Raw genomic sequence first — 21,620 nt, 5'->3', positions numbered from 1 at the left:
CTCACTGCAACTTCCACCACCTGGGTTCAAGCGATTCTCGTGCCTCAGCCTCCCAAGTAGCTGGGACCACAGGTGCATGGCACCATGCCCGGCTAATATATTTTTATTTTTAGTACAGATGGGGTTTCAGCATGTTGGCCAGGCTGGTCTCAAACTCCTGACCTCAGGTGATCCAACGGCCTTGGCCTCCCAAAGTGATGGGATTACAGGTGTGAGCCACCATACCCGGCCCCTGTGCGAGTCTTTTTTTAAGAGTTGGATGTGGCCAGGTGTGGTGGCTCACGGCTGTAATCCCAGCACTTTGGGAGGCCGAGGCTGGCAGATCACAAGGTCAGGAGATCGAGATCATCCTTACTAATACAGTGAAACCCCGTCTCTACTAAAAATTCAAAAAATTAGCCAGGCATGGTGGCGGGCGCCTGTAGTCCCAGCTACTCGGGAGGCTGAGGCAGGAGAATGGCATGAACCCAGGAGGCGGAGCTTGCAGTGAGCTGAGATGGCACCACTGCACTCCAGCCTGGGCAACAGAACGAGACTCAGTCTCAAAAAAAAAGGAGTAGGATGTATAGTTGAGGAATAACTGTGATAGCTTCTTTTTCATTAGAAATTAATATTTTCATATTAATATTTACATATAAATATGTATATGAATATGGACTTTAAAAAGAAAAATGTGATTTGCCTTAGCAGTGGTCATAGGAAGTCTGTGTTCCTTTTTTTTTTTTTTTTGAGATGGAGTCTCGCTCTGTCACCCAGGCTGAAGTGCAGTGGCATGATCTCGGCTCACTGCAAGCTCCGCCTCCCGGATTCACGCCATTCTCCTGCCTCAGCCTCCTAAGTAACTGGGACTACAAGCACCCGCCATCACTCCTGGCTAATTTTTTTTGGTATTTTTTAGTAGAGACGGGGTTTCACTGTGTTAGCCAGGATGGTCTCGATCTCCTGACCTCGTGATCCACCTGCCTCGGCCTCCCAAAGTGCTGGGATTACAGCCGTGAGTCACTGCCCCCGGCCCTCTTTTTACTTTACTATTTTATTTTATTTTATTATTTTATTTTATTTTGAGGTGGAGTCTCGCTCTCTCTCTCAGGCTGGAGTGCAGTGGCATGATCTTGGCTCACTGCAACCTCCGCCTCCCAGGTTCAAGCAATTCTCCTGTCTTAGCCTCCCGAGTAGCTGGAATTACAGGTGCTTGCCACCACGCCTGGCTAATTTTTCTATTTTTAGTAGAGACGGGGTTTCACTATCTTGGTCAAGCTGGTCTTGAACTCCTGACCTCGTTATCCACCCGCCTTGGCCTCCCAAGGTGCTGAGACTCTCTTTTTTTATTTCCCTGCTGGATACTAAGGTTTCTCAGGGTCAAGTCTTCAAATCTAATCAAGCAATGTTTTGATGCTATGCTAGGTAGAGATCTGCCATGTTTGTGGAATCATTTATGTTACTTATCACTTCAATATTTCACAAAGATTTGTTTTCTTTTTTCCCTCCTATTCTAGTGAGACTCTATACAACTTTGTTTCTAATGTTAGAGAAAGCATTCACAGGGTAAGTACAGCTACTTTTCAAGGAGTTAGAACATCTTATATTTTAAGAAGTTTAATATTTATATTGTATTGACTTTAGTTAATGTAGAATAGCAATATTTTAACTACCCCTATTTATCATGAAATGACAATTCTCTAAGATAGTAAAATAAGGCAACAGCCTGTGAATTATTTCATAATTTTGGGTTTCTTAGTTGCAGACGTCTGTGGAAAAGTCTGAGGAACATCTCAGTTCAAGAAGCCAATCTATTTTGGATTCTTTGGAGACTGTGGCCAAGACATGTGAGTGCCTCATGTTTGAGGTATCAGCAGAGGGCACTGGTAAATGATGAACATGAACTTTCTGACCCTAGCCTGGTTTCCAGTGGTGAGGTTCCTCACAGGGTTTCAGATGAGAGGATGGGTACATAGGGTTCGTCCTGAAGAGATGTGGAGCACACTAAGCCGGGTAGTGGGGCCCACCTCTATGTGACAATGTTCTGGTCCCATGATGCCTTTTGTGAAGCGCTAATCCCCCACCTGGTAACCATGCTGCCTCAGGGCAGGTAGCTCTGCTGGGTTTCTCATCTCACTGCCTGAAGTGAGTCAGCAACATCCTTGAGTCCCAAAGGAGTTGCTGCCTGTGCTGTCTATAGACACTGACTGCCCCCTAAGGAGTCAGAAATACTGTAGTACCTACTGCTCTTCTTGCTGCCTTGGTTTCAGTGAGAGCTGTATTGTGAATCACAGCATCATTCTCTTTTTTTTTTTTTGAGACGGAGCCCAGGCTGGAGTGCAGTGGCGCAATCTCGGCTCACTGCAAGCTCCTCCTCCTGGGTTCACGCCATTCTCCTGCCTCAGCCTCCCGAGTAGCTGGGACTACAGGCGCCCGCCACCATGCCCAGCTAATTTTTAAAATTTTTTAGTAGAGATGGGGTTTCACTGTGTTAGCCAAGATGGTCTCCATCTCCTGACCTCGTGATCTGCCTGCCTCAGCTTCCCAAAGTGGTGGGATTACAGGCGTGACCCACCACGCCCGGCCCCATTCTCAATTTTACTTATAGTTTGTGGTTTATAAAATCCTATGCTCCACCAATTAGTGGTTTACATTTAGATGAAAACATGGCCCTTGCCCTATAAAGAGAAGACAGCGAATATACAGTTCTCCTTAGGTGAATACCTCTCTAAAACCACCTGTTTCCTAGCAAAATGATGAGCTGATGACTGTGCATCTGCACTTGTTTGCATTTGTCTGTGCGTTTATTTTATAAACAAGTTGAAATCAAATGCCATGGGGTGGACTGCTCATAATTTACGAAAATTAATGTCTTCGTGTGGCCTAAAAATTAATCCGCAACTGTCTGCATAGAAGCACTGTACTGTCTGCTGGATTTCAACCTGGGCATCCCACACACAGGGCAACTATGCATCTGTTTAGAAACTTGTTCTGGGGCCGGGCACAGTGGCTCACACCTGTAATCCTAGCACTTTGGGAGGCCAAGGCGGGCAGCTCACAAGGTCAGGAGTTCAAGTCTGGCCTGGCCAATATGGTGAAACTCCATCTCTACTAAAAATACAAAAATTAGCCGGATGTGGTGGCAGGGCCTGTAGTCCCAGCTACTCGGGAGGCTGAGGCAGAAGGATTGCTTGAACCCGGGAGGCGGAGGTGGCAGTGAGCCGAGATGGTGCCATTTTACTCCAGCCTCGACGACAGAGCGAGACTCTGTCAAAAAAAAAAAAAAAAACAACAAAGAAACTTATTCTGGAAGCCTTAAGACTGTTATCCCCACAAGAAGTAGCAAGACAGAGAGCAGAAGCAAATCAGGGATGCTTCCTTTGTATAACATGATAGAGTAACTCATTTATAAGTACCCAAGGAAAGTACTCTGTTTTTGTTTTACATTTAAAACTGGGTGGGCCAGGCGCGGTGGCTCATGCCTATAATCCCAGCACTTTGGGATGCCAAGGCAGGAGGATCACCTGAGGTCAGGAGTTCGAGACCAGCCTGGCCAAAATGGCGAAACCCTGTCTCTATTAAAAATATAAAAAAAAAATTAGCTGGGCGTGGTGGCAGACACCTGTAATTGCAGTTACTTGAGAGATTGAAGCAGGAGAATCGCTTGAACCCGGGAGGCAGAGGTGGAAGTGAGCTGAGATCGTGCCACTGTACTCCAGCCTGAGCAACAGAGTGAAACTCCCCATATCAAATAATAATAATAAAACTGGATGAAGTACAGAAAACGAGGATTGCAGCAAAAGTATGGCATTTAAATCCCAGAAAAGGGAAAGGAAATGCCTGTGGCCCAACACAAGATCAAGGCAGAGACAGAACTAAAACTGGATCTGGCTTAGAGTAGGCAAAGGGATCCTGATCCTTTGCTCCAGTGGTTCCTTAATTTTCTTTTTCTTTTCTTTTCTTTTTTTTTTTTTGAGATGAACGAACTCTCGCTCCTGTCCCCCAGGCTGGAGTGCGATGGCACAATCTCGGCTCACTGCAACCTCCGCCTCCCGGGTTCAAGAGATTCTCCTGCCTCAGCCTCCCGAGTAGCTGGGATTACAGGCGCCTGCCACCATGCCTGGCTAATTTTTGTATTTTTAATAGAGGTGGGGTTTCACCATGTTGGCCAGGCTGGTCTCGAACTCCTAACCTCAGGTGATCCACCCCTCCCCGCCCGGCCTCCCAAAGTGCTGGGATTATAAGCGTGAGCTACCCGTGCCTGGCTGGTTCCTTAATTTTCAAAGGGTAAGACTCAGAAGAGAGGCCCTGTGTGGTGGCTCCCGCCTATAATCCCAGCACTTTGTGTTTTTGTTTTAGTTTTTCTGAGATGGAGTCTTGCTCTGTCACCCACGCTGGAGTGCAGTAGCATGATTTCAGTTCACTGCAACCTCTTCCTCCTGGTTCAAGGGAGTCTCCTGCACGAGTCTTTCCTGCACGAGTCTCATGCAGGTGCACACCACCACACCTGGCTATTTTTTTTTTTTTGTATTTTTAGTAGAGACAAGGTTTCACCATGTTGGCCATGCTGGCCTTGAACTCTTGACCTCAGGTGATCAGCCCGCTTCGGCCTCCCAAAGTGCTGGAATTATAGGTGTGAGCCACCACGCCCAGCCTAATTCCAGCACTTTGGGAGGCCAAGGTGGGTATATTTGCTTGAGTCCAGGAGTTTGAGACCAGCCTGGGAAACATAGGGAGACTTCGTATCTACAAAAAATAAACAAAACCAGCAGGGCTGGGCATATGCCTATAGTCCCAGGTACTAGGGAGGGGGAGGTGGGAGGATAGCTTGAGCCTGGGAGGTCAAAGCTGCAGTGAGCCAAGATGGTGCCACTGCACTCCAGCCTGGAAGCTAGAGCGAGACCCTGTCTCTAAACACTAAAACTAAAACTAAATAAATAAAATGAAAAAAAAAGAAAAAAGAAAGACTCAAGGGTGGACGTGGTGGTTCATGTCTGTAATCCCAGCACTTTGGGAGGCCAAGGCAGGTGAATCACTCGAGGTGAAGAGTTCGAGACCAGTCTGTCCAACATGGTGAAAACCCGTCTCTACTAAAAATACATAAATTAGCCATGCATGATGGCTGGCACCTGTAATTCCAGCTACTTGGGAGGCTGAGACAGGAGAATTGCTTGAACCCGGGAGGTGGAGGTTGTAGTGAGCCGAGATGGCGCCACTGCACTCCAGCCTGGATGCTAGAGTGAGACTTCATCTGGAAAAAAAAAAAAAAAAAAAAAAGGCCGGGCATGGTGGCTCACGCCTGTAATTCCAGCACTTTGGGAGGCCGAGGTGGGCAGATCATGAGGTCAGGAGATCAAGACCATCTTGGCCAACACGGTGAAATCCCGTCTCTACTAAAAATACAAAAAATTAGCCGGGCATGGTGGTGAGCCCCTGTAGTCCCAGCTACTCGAGAGGCTGAGGCAGGAGAATGAGGTGAACCCGGGAGAGGGAGGTTGCAGTGAGCCAAGTTCACGCCACTGCACTCCAGCCTAGGCGATAGAACCAGACTCTCTCTCAAACAAACAAACAAGAAAAGCCCAGGCGCAGTGACTCATGCCTGTAATCCCAGCACTTTGGGAGGCCGAGGCGAGTGGGTCACTTGAGGTCAGGAGTTTGAGATAAGCCTGACCAACATGGTGAAAACACATCTCTACTAAAAAAAAAATACAAAATTAGCCAGGCGTGGTGGTGCAGGCCTATAATCCCAGCTACTTGGGAGGTAGGAGAATCACTTGAACCCAGGAGGCAGGCACTCCAGCCTGGGCAACAAGAACGAAACTCTGTCTCAAAAAAGAAAAAGAAAAAAAAAAAAGACTCAGTAACAAACACAGTAGCATCATATCAATTAGAAGGACAGGTCATTCTTGAAAACGGGCACAAGTAGCCTATGCAGAATAATTCTCTTTCTTGGTAGGAAATGATGAGGAGTAGAAAATCATTGAGAGAGGAACCAGACAAATCCTATAGCATATGGCCAGGTCCAGTCCAGCTATCCTAGAGCATTGAACTCCACCTCAGTGCATTCTGCAAGCTTTCAGTCTCACTGCGCTCATCAGGGAATAGGGAAGTAAAGATACTGTGTGAAAGTGCTGTCTTGCATTGTTATGTAATTGGTGCCTTCACAGATGAGGTCATTAAATATTTTCCCAGTCAGCCTGCCCAGCCAGAAGGGTCACTGTGACCATCTAATCTAACTCTTCCTGTTCTTCAACTGAGGACACTAAGGACCAGAGTAATAAAGTGAATTACCAAAGCCTCTTGTATACTACTTTACCTCATATGTTAAGTCTGGTGACTAAATTATAAAAAGAACTAGAAGAAAACATGGACAACTTTTTTTTTTTTTGACACGGAGTCACGCTCTGTCACTAGGCCGGAATGCAGTGGCATGATCTCGGCTCACTGCAATCTCTGCCTCCCGGGTTCAAGCGATTCTCCTTCCTCAGCCTCCCAAGTAGCCTGGACTACAGGCATGCACTATCACGCTCTGCTAATTTTTACATTTTTAGTAGAGACGGTTTCACCATGTTGGCCAGGCTGGTCTCCAACTCTTGACCTTGTGATCTGTCCGCCTCAGCCTCCCAAAGTGCTGGGATTATAGGCATGAACCACCACACCCGGCCAACCAAATGGACAACATTTTTATAATTTTAGAATGTGAGAAGCCTTTCTAAGCAAAATAGATATAATTGTTAAGAAGAGTGAGATCCATCTATATGAAAATGGTAGAATGGAAATATCTGTTCATTGTTAAATTAAAACAACAAAAAGGTGCTCTTCACATGCTCCAGGATACATCTTGTCAGTAAGTGTGACCAGCCAGTGAAAACTAGGAAGAGTATTCCTAAAAAAGTTGGAGGAGGTCTCATCTTATACAAGGAGGCTGCCAGATCTTTCCTTAGGCTCTCATCAGCACCTGAGGGAGAATAAAACTACAGAGTAAAAGGAAAATCACTGGCCATCTGGGGAAAAGCATTCATTTCTAAGTTGCATCACAATCTGATCTCATCTCAATTGAGGCCTTGTCAAATTTCTAAATAAAAACAAATTGTTTAAAAATCATCTTAACAGGAAAACAGATATTGTCCAGAATATGGAAATGGATTTTAAATAGCATTTTTACATAAAAGCTAAAAATATCTAATGTTTATAGTCAAAGCAAAGAAGAATACTCTTCTAGACACACATACACATACAAACACAGGACCTATAATGTATATATAGATACGCACACGTATTAATGTAAAATTCCAGCAACCAGTGATAATGTTAAATCCAGGAAGTGAGACCAAGGTCTGCAGAGAAGAGATTCAGTCATTTTTTCATTGTATGCCTTTTTATACTTTTATGGTTTTCAGTTATTTTCATAACTAAATTTTTTAAAAGAAAAAATATGGATAGACTTTGGAAGTAATGAGTCTGATACAAAAGCTCTTATAAAAGAGAAGACACTAAACATACGTTGCCCTGGGGACAAGAAGTGAACGTATGGGACCTCAGATGGATGTTTTCTGAGCACTTAATCCAGAATCAAACACTTTGCTTGCCTTTCTCATGCTCTGCTTTTGTGAGGGTCGGTAATGTCTACTGTTGCTAAGAAACATTACTATTTAGGAACTTCTCTATGGAAGGATAATTACATTTGCTCTCTACTATAAATATCTACATGGATGTCTGAAGAATATTTGACTAATTGAGTTTAGGAGCAGGAATCCAATACCTAAGTAAATAGCCTCTTTCTAATTGATTGACACATGGAATTGAACTTGCACCTGTGGTGAGAAATATGGGAAAATTTGCTTTCTAAAAAAGTATTTGGGCCAGACACGGTGGCTCACGCCCATAATCCCAGCACTTTGGGAGGCCGAGGTGGGCAGATCACAAGGTCAGGAGTATGAGACCAGCCTGACCAACGTGATGAAACCCTGTCTCTACTGCAAATACAGAAATTAGCCGGGCGTGGTGGCATGTGCCTGTAATCCCAGCTACTCAGGAGGCTGAGGCAGGAGAATCACTTGAACCCTGGAGGCGGAGGTTGCAGTGAGCCCAGATTGCGCCACTGCACTCCAGCCTGGGTGACAGAGCGAGACTCTATCTCAAAAAACTAAAAAAATAAAATGAAAATAACTATGCTGGATTAAATTGTTTCATGTTAGTTTAGGGGTTCCATTTTCACTTCTCAATATATTTTACTTAGTTTTTGTTTGTTGGTTGGTTGGTTTGTTTTGAGACAGTCTCTTGCTCTGTCACCCAGGCTGGAGTGCAGTGGCACGATCTCAGCTCACTGCAACCTGCCCTTCCCAGGTTCAAGTGGTTCTCCTGTTTCAGCCTCCCAAGTAGCTGGGACTACAGGCACATGCCACCATGCCTAGCTAATTTTGTTTTTGTTTTTGTTTTGAGATGGAGTCTCTCTCTGTCACCAGGCTGGAGTGTAGTTGGCGCAATCTCGGCTCACTGCAACCTCTGCGTCCCAGGTTCAAGTGTTTCTCCTGCCTCAGTCTCCCGAGTAGCTGGGACTACAGGCGTGTGTCACCATGCCCAGCTAATTTTTGTATTTTTAGTAGAGACAGGGTTCACCATGTTGGCCAGGAAGGTCTCAAATCTCCAAACTTTGTGATCCGCCAGCTTCGGCCTCCCAAGGTGCTGGGATTACTGGCATAAGCCACTGCACTCGGCCTTAGTTTTTTGTTTTTGTTTTTTTTTTTTTTTTGAGATGGAGTTTTGCTTTTGTTGCCCAGGCTGGAGTGCAATGGCGTGATCTCAGCTCACCGCAACCTCTGCCTCCCGGGTTCAAACGATTCTCCTGCCTCAGCCTCCTGAGTAGCTGGGACTACAGGCGTGCGACACCACGCACGGCTAATTTTTATATTTTTAGTAGAGATGGGGTTTCTCCATGTTGGTCAGGCTGTTCTCGAACTCCCGATCTCAGCTGATCTGCCCGCCTCGGCCACCCAAAGTGCTGGGATTACAGGCGTGAGCCACCATGCCTGTCCTACTTAGTTTTTATATACTTCTTCACTCATTAGTTCATGTGGTTCTGAAGGGTTACTTAGTGTCACCTTGATCAGCCAACCATCTTCATAAGAAGATTTGTTTACAAGTCCAGTATGTTCTACAAGAGCTTCATTAATTTTGGTTACTTCTGCTATTTGAGAATAGAGTTCTTTAGCAGCTTTCACACTTTTCAAAGCACCAAATTCATCTTTTTTTTTTTTTTTTTTGGGACAGAGTTTCACTCTTGTTGCCCAGGCTGGAGTGTGATGATGTAATCTCAGCTCACTGGAACCTCCGCCTCCCAGGTTCAAGAGATTCTCCTGCCTCAGGCTCCCGAGTAGCTGGGATTACAGGCATGTGCCACCTGGCTAATTTTATGTTTTTAGTAGAGGCGGGGTTTCTCCATGTTGGTCAGGCTGGTCTTGAACTCCTGACTTCAGGTGGTCTACCCTCCGTGGCCTCCCAAAGTGCTGAGATTACAGGCATGAGTCACCACGCCCTGCCACCAAATTCATCTTGTTTGTTCAATTTTTTCCCAACTGTAGGGAGACTACAGTAAACATTTCCCAAAACTTCCTGTGCAAAATTGCTGATTCCTACTGTTTTCATGCCATTTTCTGTTGTTATCCATTAGTGTTTGTTAATTTACACACTGAGGGAGTGAGGCATATGCAGTTTCCAGAAGGCAGCCAGCATTGCCAGTGGGGTGGTGCAACCCTGGACCCACTTTTTAAAAATTGTGGTAATTGAACAGTGAGAACACTTGAACACAGAAAGGGGAACATCACACACCGAGGCCTGTTGTGGGGTAGGGGGAGGAGGGAGGTATAGCATTAGGAGATATACCTAATGTAAATGAGGAGTTAATGGGTGCAGCACACCAACATGGCACATGTATACATGTGTAACAAACCTGCACGTTGTGCACGTGTACCCTAGAACATAAAGTATAAAAAAAAATTGTGGTAAAATACACATAACATAAATGTACCATTTCTTACTGCTTTCTTCTTTCTTTTTTTTATTTTTGAGATAGGGTCTCGCTTTGTCGTCAAAGCTGTAGTGCAGTGGCACAATCACAGCTGACTGTAGCCTTGACCTCCTGGGATCAAGCAATTCTCCCGCCTCAACCTCCTGAGTAGCTAGGACCATAGACACATACCACCCCATCTAGCTAATTTTTATTTTTCATTTTATAGAGACAGGATCTCACTATGTTGCCCAGGCTGCTCTAGAACTCCTGGGCCCAAGCAATCCTCCCACCTCAGTGGCTTCCCAAAGTGCTGGGATTATAGGTGTGAGCCACTGTGCCCAGCCTGTTTATTATTATTATCATTTTTTTTGAGACGGAGTCTCGCTCTGTCGCCCAGGCTGGAGCGCAGTGGCTGGATCTCAGCTCACTGCAAGCTCTGCCTCCCCGGTTTACGCCATTCTCCCGCCTCAGCCTCCCGAGTAGCTGGGACTACAGGCGCCCGCCACCACGCCCGGCTAGTTTTTTGTAATTTTTTTAGTAGAGACAGGGTTTCACCATGTTAGCTAGGATGGTCTCGATCTCCTGACCTAGTGATCTGCCCGTCTTGGCCTCCCAAAGTGCTGGGATTACAGGCTTGAGCCACCGCGCCTGGCCAGCCTGTTTATTATTTTTTCCCTCTTCTAGACTGTAGAATTATTCGGCTGGGTGTGGTGGTTCACGCCTGTAATCTCAGCACTTTGGGAGGCCGAAGCCGGTGGATCGTGGGGTCAAGAGATCGAGATCATCCTGGCCAACATGGTGAATCCCGGCTCTACTAAAAATACAAAAATTAGCTGGACGTGGTGGCACGCACCTAAAGTCCCAGCTACTTGGGAGGCTGAGGCAGGAGAATCGCTTGAACCCGGAGGCAGAGGTTGCAGTGAGCCGAGATTCCGCTACTGCACTCCAGCCTCACAACAGAAGGAGACTCAGTCTCAAAAAAAAAAAAAAAAAATTCATGTAGGTAGACAGTTTTGTTCAAAATTGTTTCCTATGCTCCTAGCACAGTGTCTGACAATAAACTTTCAGATAAAGGTGTGTATCTCTGCCAGGCGTGGTGGCTCATGCCTGTAATCCCAGCACTTTGGGAGGCTGAAGCAGGTGGATCACCTGAGGTCAGGAGTTCGAGACCAGCCTGGTCAACACGGCAAAACCTCGTCTCTATTAAAATACAATTAATAGTTGGGCATGGTAGTGCATGCCTGTAATCCTAGCTACTCCGGAGGCTGAGGCTGGAGAACTGCTTGAACCCAGGGGGCAGAGGTTGCAGTGAGCTGAGATCATGCCACTGCACTCCAGCTAGGTGACAATGAGATTCTGTCTCAAATTAAAAAAAAAAAAAAAAAAAAAAGAAAGAAAAAAGAATGAAGCCCACCAATCTTGCCATGGCCCATACACCCCTCTGTGTAGCTGTGACCTGCCTCCCCTCAGCTGTGGCCTGCTCTGGACCCCTTGCTCACCATGTTTCAGCCATGCTGATCTCAATTCCTCTGTTTGGAACATGCTCTTTCTTCTGCTGGTAATATTCTTTCCCTTACAGTTTTATGATAATTCAGCTAAATAACAGTTTCTTAGGGAAATCTTACCCCTGAGAGTGACTAAGTCTACATGTTACATGGTCTCAAGCACAATATACTTTTCCTTTAGAGCAGTTATTACATTTATAGCTATTTGTATAATCAGTCATTAACTACCTGTTTTCCCTAAGATTGCAATTTCAAGAGGGCTTCATCTTTTTTTTTTTTTTTTAGATGAAGTCTCGCTCTGTCACCCAGGCTGGAGTGCAATGGCGGGATCTCAGCTCATTGCAACCTCTACCTCCCAGGTTCAAGCAATTCTCGTGCCTCAGCCAACTGAGTAGCTGGGACTACAGGCACCTGCCGCCATGCCTGGCTCATTTTTCTATTTTTAGTAGAGACAGGATTTCACCATGTTGGCTAGGCTGGCTTCGAACTCCTGACCTAAGGTGATCTGCCCGTGTCGGCCTCCTGAAGTGCTGGGATTACAGGCGTGAGCCACCACGCCCAGCTAGCTTTGTTTTGATAACTGTTATATCCATAGTGCCTGGCACATAGTATATGCTCATTAAACATTCATTGAATAAATATAAAAGCATCTTCATATGACCTGTAGTCTAGCAAGATAGCGGCAATAAATTGCAACACATTGTGTCATTAAATGTGTGTGTGTGTGCGCAGAATCTCACTGTGTAAAAGAGGGAAATCAGTATCAGTCCTGATACAGTTAGCACCTAGGTCCCCAAGTCTATTTGGGTCCAAGTGTAAGTATGGGATAAATAAATGGAGGGCAATAAATGATGGTAGGGCACATACACGGTGCTACCAGCAGAGAGAAGCAACACCCTAGCCGAATGGAAATGGTATTTTCTGAGGAGGTTACTGCTGAAAGTAGATGGAAGAACAGGAATTAGCTGGACTAAGGTGGCGATTGGTGGGTCGGGGGGATGACAGGGACAGAAGCAGGGTACTTGAAGCTAAGGGAAGACTTTGCACAAAGGCCAATGGTGAGAGAGAAAACAGAGTCCAGTGATGTGGAGGAGGACAAATGGGTAAAGGGAAGTGAGCCCAGATCTTGTTAGCCAATTTAAAGATTTAGATTTTGTTCAGTGGCCAGTGGGGTGCCATTGAAAGTTTCAATGGGCTGGGCACAGTGGCTCATGCCTGTAATCCCAGCACTTTGGGAGGCTGAGGCGGGCAGATCACCTGAGGTCAGGAATTCAAGACCAGCCTGGCCAACGTGGTGAAACCCCATCTCTACTACAAATACAAAAATTAGGCCGGGCGCGGTGGCTCAAGCCTGTAATCCCAGCACTTTGGGAGGCCAAGACGGGCGGATCACGAGGTCAGGAGATCGAGACCATACTGGCTAACACGGTGAAACCCCGTCTCTACTAAAAAATACAAAAAACTAGCCGGGCGAGGTGGCGGGCGCCTGTAGTCCCAGCTACTCGGGAGGCTGAGGCAGGAGAATGGCATAAACCCGGGAGGCGGAGCTTGCAGTGAGCTGAGATCCGGCCACTGCACTCCAGCCTGGGCGACAGAGCGAGACTCCGTCTCAAAAAAAAAAAAATACAAAAATTAGCCGGGTGTGGTGGCACACGTGTGTAATCCCAGCTACTCGGCAGTTGAGGCAGGAGAATCGCTCAAACCTGGGAGGTGGAGGTTGCAGTGAACCAAGATCGTGTCACTGTGCTCCAGTCTAGGTGACAGAGCTAGTCTCTGTCTCAAAAAAAAAAAAAAAAAATGTTTCAATGAAGGTTTCAGAGGATGCATGACGATACCTACATTCTACAAAGATCACTCTGATGACAGGGCCAAGAAGGAAGGCCACAGAGGTTTGTGCTGTTGTCTCAGAGTCCCCATTCTCAGAGTCCCCAGCAGGTGCTGAGGTTAGGTCTGCCCTAGCCAGGATCTTGTCAAGGAGGGAGGGAAAGAGAACCTGGAGGAACCACTCTGGTCTGCATCCAGTTCCTCCCTTTTCACTGCTGTGGTTCTGTGGTTTGGGCAGATGCATACATAGTCTTCAGGAGGTAAATTGTCATTGTTTTGTATTCAGTACAAGAGACTGTGCAGGCCCAGAATGACCTGGTGTTTGAGGCAGTCCAGGACAAAGGCAACATGGAGCAGGCCATCCTTGAGATGAAGAAAAGATCTGAAGCTGTAAGTGTAAACCCCAACCTCTTTCCAAGTGTGTTTTGGGCTTTGTAACCAGATCCAGAGAGAAACTTTTTTTTTTTTTTTTTGAGACGGAGTCTCGCTTTGTCGTGCAGTGGCACGATCTTGGCTCACTGCAACTTCCACCTCCCGTGTTCAAGCGATTCTCCTGCCTCAGCCTCCCGAGTAGCTAGGACTTATAGGTGCGCACCACCACACCTGGCTAATTTTTGTATTTTTAGTAGAGATGGGGTTTTTCACCATGTTGGCCAGGATGGTCTCAATCTCTTGACCTCATGATCCACCTGCCTCAGCCTCCCAAAGTGCTGGGGATTGCAAGCGTGAGCCACCGTACCCGGCTGAGAAACCTTTAAAGTTGCAAATTTTCAGCTAAGACCAGAGGCCAGCACAGGCCACTTGGAAAGGGGCCAGCATATAGGCTAGCTTCCTTTCCCAAGGTTCCTTGACATGATGTGGGCCCCAGGGGTTCAACTCCAGAGTGTAGTTTTGCTTACCCTGGGAGGTTCCCTACAGGGAGCAAGCCGTGGTTCTGCGGTCACATCCAGTGGTCTGTTCTCATGTTTATTGTGCTTTCTGACTTGCACTGTCCATCACTGTCTTTCTCACTGCCTCTCTCCCCAGAGACAAGCAGAGTTTATAGAAATGAAGTCCAACCTGAAGCATCTTGAAGTTTTAGTTGCTCAACAGAGTCAGGAATTCCAGCAGCTGTGTGAGCAGCTAGGCCAGCTGAATGTGCCCAGTGTCCTAGCAGAGCTGAAGAGATTGATCTCAGTGCCTCCAGTACCTGGGCATGTAAAAGACAGCGCTTCTCAGACGTCGCCACCTTTGGCCCAGAGCCTCAATCTCACCGGGCAGGAAAAATACACCTTTGAGAAGCCAGTTTTATGGCAGGCCCAGGCCCTCCCTGCTGCATGGAATCCTGGTATGGGTTCCCTACAGCCTGGAGAATTTGGTGTCTGGGGTGAAGGAGCAAAGAATGATGCTCTCCAAGAAGAGGCTGCACTGCCAGCATTTGGGTCCCATGAAAGAAATAGGCATGTAAAGGACAAAGCAGTGCAGACTAACTGCAAGAACTGGGCTGTTATTAAAACAGATGCCAAGAACTGTGGTTCCAGCATCCAAGGCCATAAGATTCCTAGTGACAGGGACCTGGTTTCCCAAGGAGCCTCACAGCTCACACCACTGGAGATAAACAACTTTTCAACCAGCATTAAGAATGCCTGCCAAAAATATCAAGCCCAAAGTATGTTTTTGTGTGACCCACGTGAACATTTGGTGACTAAACAGAAAGATGGGACTGAAGAAATGCAGGGAAAAGACAAGAAGCAGCAGCCCAGGAAGGCCCACAGGGCCCACAGAGGCAGGCTCCTAGCCAGGAAGCAGAAACAAATCCCAAACCAGACCTCTAAATTGAATTCCAAATATCAGAGTCCTCAGCCTGCAATTTCTGTCCCACAAAGGCCCTTCCTGGGGCAGCAGGAACCCCATGCTCAGCCTCTGCATCTGCAGTATCCCAGGAGCCCCAGAAAATCAGTCTTCCCTATTCTGGGAGGAACAGTCATGCCCGATAAGACAGCACGGGCAGTGCAGGGAAGACTCTTGCAGTTCAGCAGATGCTCTTCCCAAGACAACAGGCTACTTTCCAGCAGTTCCCAGGGGGACCACCAGATGAGCTGGTTCAGTGACCTCAATCTTGGATGTTCAGAGACCCCTCTATGCAAGGAGGCAGGAAAGAATTTGCTTTATGACCTGGGTTTTGATAGCAGTGATGATGATGGCTTCTGACCAGCCCACAGTTAATTTATTGGTCTCAGCTAGAAAGACAAATTGCAGGACATTTGGGCTGGCCAAGAGCAGAAAGTCCCTGAAGCCTGCCAAACACCCTAGGGTCAGAGGCCCTGCTGAGGTGGGGTCAATGGGCACGAGGGGAGGGAAGGTCCAGCACTCTGGGTACCAGGTGCTGCCCATGACAAGGATTAAGTGCATCCTTATTTGTTGGAATGAAATGTGAAAATGGTGGTGATGAGAGCTGAGGCAGCAGCCTGGTTGTGGTGCATCTGGAGCCCCTGGGTGCCTGTACTTGGCGAAAGGCGGGCAGGCCTCCTTATGGAATACTGTGTAGCAGAAGGGCTCTCATAAAACTTGCTGTGGCAGCATGACTCCAAACAACACTTTTGGGTCTTTAAAATATTCCCTACACATGACCAATACATTTTCAGGCCTCAGGATTTTTTTCTTTCTTATTTTTAGCCACTTATGCTGTCAGAGTGTTTGCATTTTTTGATCAGTAGACATATTACAGGACACCCTAAATCTTCTTGTGAACAGAGAAAATGATAAGCCTGACAGTAAAAGAGGTGACATGCACTAGCAAATGTCCAGAGCATCACTGCCCACAAGCCATTTTTCTTCCTGGCTGCTTTTTCCCTTGTCCTGTTTTTCAAGCACTTTCTTAAAACTAATAATAATGTAGACCTTGTATTATTTCTGAAGAGCAGTGGGCTTATATGGGACTTTGGCTTTCCATTTATATCTTGCTGAAGTTTTTTGAATTTTTGCAACACATACGTATTTTTTGTTATCAGAAATAAAACATTTAAAAGCATTTTTTTTTTTTCTTTTTTTTCCCCCCTGAGATGGAGTATTGCTCTGTCACCTAGGCTAGAGTGCAGTGGTGTGATCTCAGTTCACTGCAACCTCTGCCTCCCAGGTTCAAGCAATTCTCCTGCCTCAGCCTCCCGAGTAGCTGGGATTACAGGCACCCACCACCATACCCAGCTAATTTTTGTATTTCTAGTAGTAGAGGCGGGGTTTAACCACATTGGCCAGGCTGGTCTCGAACTCCTGACCTCATGATCCGCCTGCCTCAGCCTCACAAAATGCTGGGATTACAGGCTTGAGCCACTGCGCCTGGCCTATTTTTTCTTTCAAGTTTATCAAACTGATATCCTACTTTAATTTTTTAAGTTTACTTATGAAATGAAATAGAAGCCAGGCGCAGTGGTTCACACTTGTAATCCTAGCACTTGGGGAGGCTGAGGCAGGATTGCTTGAGGCCAGGAGCTCAAGACTAACCTGGACAACATGGTGAGACCCCATCTCTTTTTTTTTTTTTTAAGAAGGAGTTTCACTCTCGTTACCCATGCTGGAGTGCAATGGCGCGATCTTGGCTCACTGCAACCTCCACCTCCCGGGTTCAAGCGATTCTCCTGCCTCAGCCTCTCGAGTAGCTGGGATTACAGGCATGCGCCACCTCGCTCAGCTAATTTTGTATATTTAGTAGAGATGAGGTTTCTCTGTATTTGTCAGGCTGGTCTTGAACTCCCAACCTCAGGTGATCCGCCCGCTTCAGCCTCCCAAAGTGCTGGGATTACAGACGTGAGCCACTGCGCCCAGCCTGTGAGACCCCATCTCTACAAAACAAAAACAAACAAACAAACAAAAACAAATTAGCCGGACGTGGCAGCATGCACCTGTGGTCTCAGCTACTTGGAAGGCTGAGATGGGAGGATCACTTGAGCCCAGGAGTTTGAGGTTACAGTGAGCTATGATTGTGCCACTGTACCTCCCCTCTGAGTGACAGACCAAGACCCTGTCTCTTAAAAATGAAAAATCAGAGACCAGGAGTGGTGGCTTACGCCTGTAATCCCAGCACTTTGGGAGGCCGAGGCGGGTGGATCACGAGGTCAGAAGATCGAGACCATCCTGGCTAACACAGTGACATCCTGTCTCTACTAAAAATAAAAAAAAAAAAAAAAATTAGCCAGGCATGGTGGCAGGTGCCTGTAGTCCCAGCTACCCAGGAGGCTGAGGCAGGAGAATGGCAAGAACCCGGGAGGGGGAGGAGTTTGCAGTGGGCCGAGATCGCGCTGCTGCACTCCATCCTGGGCAACAGAGCAAGGGAGACTCCATCTCAAAAGAAAGAAGGAAAGAAACCCCGTCTCTACTAAAAATACAAAAAAAATTAGCCGGGCGTGGTGGCGGGCGCCTGTAGTCCCAGCCACACGGGAGGCTGAGGCAGGAGAATGGCCTGAACCCGGGAGGCGGAGTTTGCAGTGAGTGGAGATTGCGCCACCGCACTCCAGCCTGGGCGACAGAGCGAGACTCCGTCTCAAAAAAAACAAAAAAACCAAAAAAAAATAAAAAAATTAAAAAAAAGAAAATCAGGGCGCCCACCTGTAATCCCAGCACTTTGGGAGGTCGAAGCGGGTGGATCACGACGTCAGGAGTTCGAGACTAGCCTGGCCAATATGGTGACACCCCACCTCTACTAAAAATACAAAAATTAGGCCGGGTGCAGTGGCTCAAGCCTGTAATCCCAGCACTTTGGGAGGCTGAGGCGGGCGGATCACGAGATCAGGAGATCGAGACCATCTTGGTTAACACGGTGAAACCCTGTGTCTACTAAAAATACAAAAAAATTAGCCGGGCGTGGTGGCGGGCGCCTGTAGTCCCAGCTACTCAGGAGGCTGAGGCAGGAGAATGGCATGAACCCTCGGGAGGCGGAGCTTGCAGTGAGCCAAGATTGCGCCACTGCACTCCAGCCTGGGCGACAGAGCGAGACTCTGTCTCAAAAAACATAAATAAATAAATACAAAAATTAGCTGGGCATGGTGGCACGTACCTGTAGTCCCAGCTATCCTGGAGGCTGAGGCAGAAGAATCACTTGAACCCGGGAGTTAAATGTTGCAGTGAGCCGAGATCATGCCACTGCACTCCGGCCTGGGTGACAGAGCGAGACTCTGTCTCAAAAAAAAAAAAAAAAAAACAAACATGAAAATCAGATACCATCTTTTTAGTTCCTAAGGCTCTCACAAGATGATTTTGAATAAACGTAACCCATTCAAACTGGTTTTTCCCTTTCCTGTATTATATGAAGGGGAAAATCCTCATGAGTTGGATAGTTTCCAGAATTTGCCCATTTCCAAGCCAGTACAGTAAATAACATTGGGGCCACTGAGTGGACCACTGTAGAAAGCAATGGTTCTTGTTTCTTATTTTTTACATTATTTTCAGGGATGTGTGTCCCATCAAAATCTCATTATGGAGGAGTTGAATTTTCCTGGGACACCTATGGCAGGGCTGCCAGACACCAGCCTAAACTGCTCTCACTCATTTCCAGACCAAGGGCCTCCTGTGGCCTGTAGGGAGCCATGGGCAATCACAGCAACCCTCTCTGAGGCCAAGGAAGTTAAGGTATGAGCTGTACCTGAGGCTGCCCTGGCCTCTCCTCTCCCTTCAGTCCTCACTGGGTGTCTTCTCACTCTGCCTTCTGCCAGCTCCACTGCTTTCCCTGCTGGGTTTCATTGCTTGTGCAAGGAAGATATGGAAGGAGCCCAGCCACACAAAGGGTTGGTTCTTTCTAACCCTTCCCAGACTGACTATAGGCCAGAGGGGTCTGTATCTACACATCTTTTATTACTCTAAATTGAACAGTTTAATGATTAGTCATTTTAATTTAGAGTTGAGACTCCATAAGTATTTGTGGCCTTTTTGAGAACTGTGTCCAACTTTGAAATGCGAAAGCAGGACCCTTTGTTCTTTGATCCTGCTACGAGTTAAGAAATTCTGTATTTCTTCAGAAGTATTTCATTTTGTGTAATGAAGTCAAGGGTCAGAGTGACTCAGTGTTCCATGAGTTAAGTGTCTTTGTAGAATGAAGAGTAAACTTATCTCCTAATAAGACTGGGTTAATTAAAATTACACTGCCTGTCTCTGGGGATCATCAGAAAAAGATATCAGTTCTTAATTTATTCCTAAGGTTTAAAAAAAAAAATTAGGCCAAGTGCAGTGACTCACGCCTGTAATCCCAGCACTTTGGGAGGCCGAGGTGGGTGGATCACGAGGTCAGGAGATCAAGATCATCCTGGCTAACACGGGGAAACCCCATCTGTACTAAAAATACAAAAAACTAGCTGGGCATGGTGGCGGGTGCCTGTAGTCCCAGCTACTCTGGAGGCTGGGGCGGGAGAATGGCATGAACCCAGGAGGGGGAGGTTGCAGTGGGCTGAGATCACACCACTGCACTCCAGCCTGGGCGACAGAGGGAGACTCCGTCTCAAAAAAAAAAAAAAAAAAAAAAAAAATTAACTACTATGTTCCTGCCAGGTTTGGCAAGGGTGTCACAGCCCAAGCATCCAAGCATGTCCCTAGGAAATCAATATCTTTGGCTCTTTAGATGTTCCTGGAACTGTATGTGGCTACCCAGGGGCAGATGTGGTGGGAAGCCTATGGTCCTGGGGCCTAAAAAGCCACACAGGGCTGGGCGCGGTGCCTCATGCCTGTAATCTCAGCATTTTGGGAGGCTGAGGCAGGTGAATCACGAGGTCAGGAGTTCAAGACCAGCCTAGCCAACATGGTGAAACCCCATCTCTACTAAAAATACAAAAAATTAGCTGGGCATGGTGGCAGGTGCCGTAATCCCAGGTACTTGGGAGACTGGGACAGGAAAATCGCTTGAACCCGGGAGGCAGAAGTTGCAGTGAGCCGGGATCACACCACTGCATTACAGCCTAGGCGATAGTGCGAGACTGTCTCAAAAAAACAAAACAAACAAAAAGCCACCAGGGGTTTCTCCCTCTGATACAACTCCAGCTACAGCCCAAGGATGGAAATGAAGCTGATTGCAGTACCTAATTTTCTTGACATTCACAAGTTATCTATCTATCTATCTATCTGTCTATCTATCTATCTATCTATCTATCTATCTATCTATCTATCTATCTATGTATTATTTGAGATGGTGTTTCGCTCTTGTGGCCCAGACTGGAGTGCAATGGTGCAACCTCAGCTCACTGCAATCTCCGCCTCCCAGGTTCAAGCGACTCTCCTGCCTCAGCCACCAGAGTAGCTGGGATTACAGCGCCCGCCACCACACCAGCTAATTTTTGTACTTTTAACAGAGATGGGGCTTCACCATGTTGGCCAGGCTGGTCTTGAACTCTTGACCTCAGGTGATCTGCTCACCTCGATTTCCAAAATGCTGGGATTATAGGCATGAGCCATCGTGCTCAGCCAATTTCTCCTTTTCATGTTTTGCCTCAGAAGCTCCAAAGGGCTCCTGTCAAGGTGCTTTCTCTCCCAGATCAGTTCCCAGCAACTCCTCTCACCCAAAGTGCCCAGAAAACAGCCTGTCTGCTCTCAAAAAAGATAGTTGCAGCCTGGCACGATGGTTCATACCTGTAATCCCAGCATTTAGGAGGCAGAAGAGGGAGAATCTCTTTAGTCCAAGAGTTTGGGACCAGCCTCAGCAACACAGTGAGACTCTGCCTCTTTTTTCTTTTTTTTTTTGAGACAGAGTTTCACGCTTGTTGCCCAGGCTGGAGTGCAATGGTGCAATCTCGGCTCACTACAACCTCTGCCTCCCAGGTTCAAATGATTCTCTTGCCTCAGCCTCCTGAGTAGCTGGGATTACAGGCGCCTGTCACCACACCCAGCTAATTGTGGTATTTTTAGTAGAGATGGGGTTTCATCACGTTGGCCAGGCTGGTCTAGAACTCCTGATCTCATGATCTGCCCGCCTTGGCCTCCCAAAGTGCTGGGACTACAGGCGTGAGCCACCATGCCAGGCCTGACTCTGCCTCTATTTTTAAAAATGATAGTTGCTTCCTAGAAGTTAGTTTTGACATTTTTTTTTTTTTTTTTTGAGACAGAGTCTCACTTTGTCACCCAGGCTGGAGTGTAGTGGTGCGCTCTCAGCTCACTGCAGCCTTGACCTCCTGGACTCAAGCCATTTTCTTAGCCTCCAGAGTAGCTGGGATTATAGGCACCCATCACCACAACCCAGCTAACTTTTGCATTTTTAGTAAAGGCAGGGTTTTGCCCTGTGGGCCACACTGGTCTCAAACTAAACTGACCTCCAGTGATCTGCTTGCCTCAGCCTTACAAAGTGCTGGGAT

The 21,620-nt window shown here is 46.9% G+C and overlaps 1 protein-coding gene across 3 annotated transcripts in view; it reads left to right on the top strand.

The window, feature by feature from the left end:
* Positions 1–16,327, top strand: part of CCDC36 (coiled-coil domain containing 36) — a 63,619-nt gene extending 47,292 nt beyond the window's left edge. For 2 of the 3 annotated variants that reach the window (XM_031663342.1, XM_031663343.1), the window contains exons 5-8: positions 1,497–1,545; positions 1,739–1,826; positions 13,604–13,707; positions 14,344–16,327. In XM_031663342.1, coding sequence (XP_031519202.1) covers positions 1,497–1,545; positions 1,739–1,826; positions 13,604–13,707; positions 14,344–15,507 — 1,405 coding nt within the window. In that variant the 3' untranslated portion in view covers positions 15,508–16,327. The remainder of the gene's footprint in view (positions 1–1,496; positions 1,546–1,738; positions 1,827–13,603; positions 13,708–14,343) is intronic. The other variant, XM_031663344.1, reaches the window with a different exon arrangement.
* The last annotated feature ends 5,293 nt before the right edge of the window (positions 16,328–21,620 follow it).

The sequence above is a fragment of the Papio anubis genome, chromosome 2 (genome assembly GCF_008728515.1).
Source record: "Papio anubis isolate 15944 chromosome 2, Panubis1.0, whole genome shotgun sequence".
NCBI lineage: Eukaryota > Metazoa > Chordata > Mammalia > Primates > Cercopithecidae > Papio > Papio anubis.
This window is presented reverse-complemented; position numbering and strand designations above follow the sequence as displayed.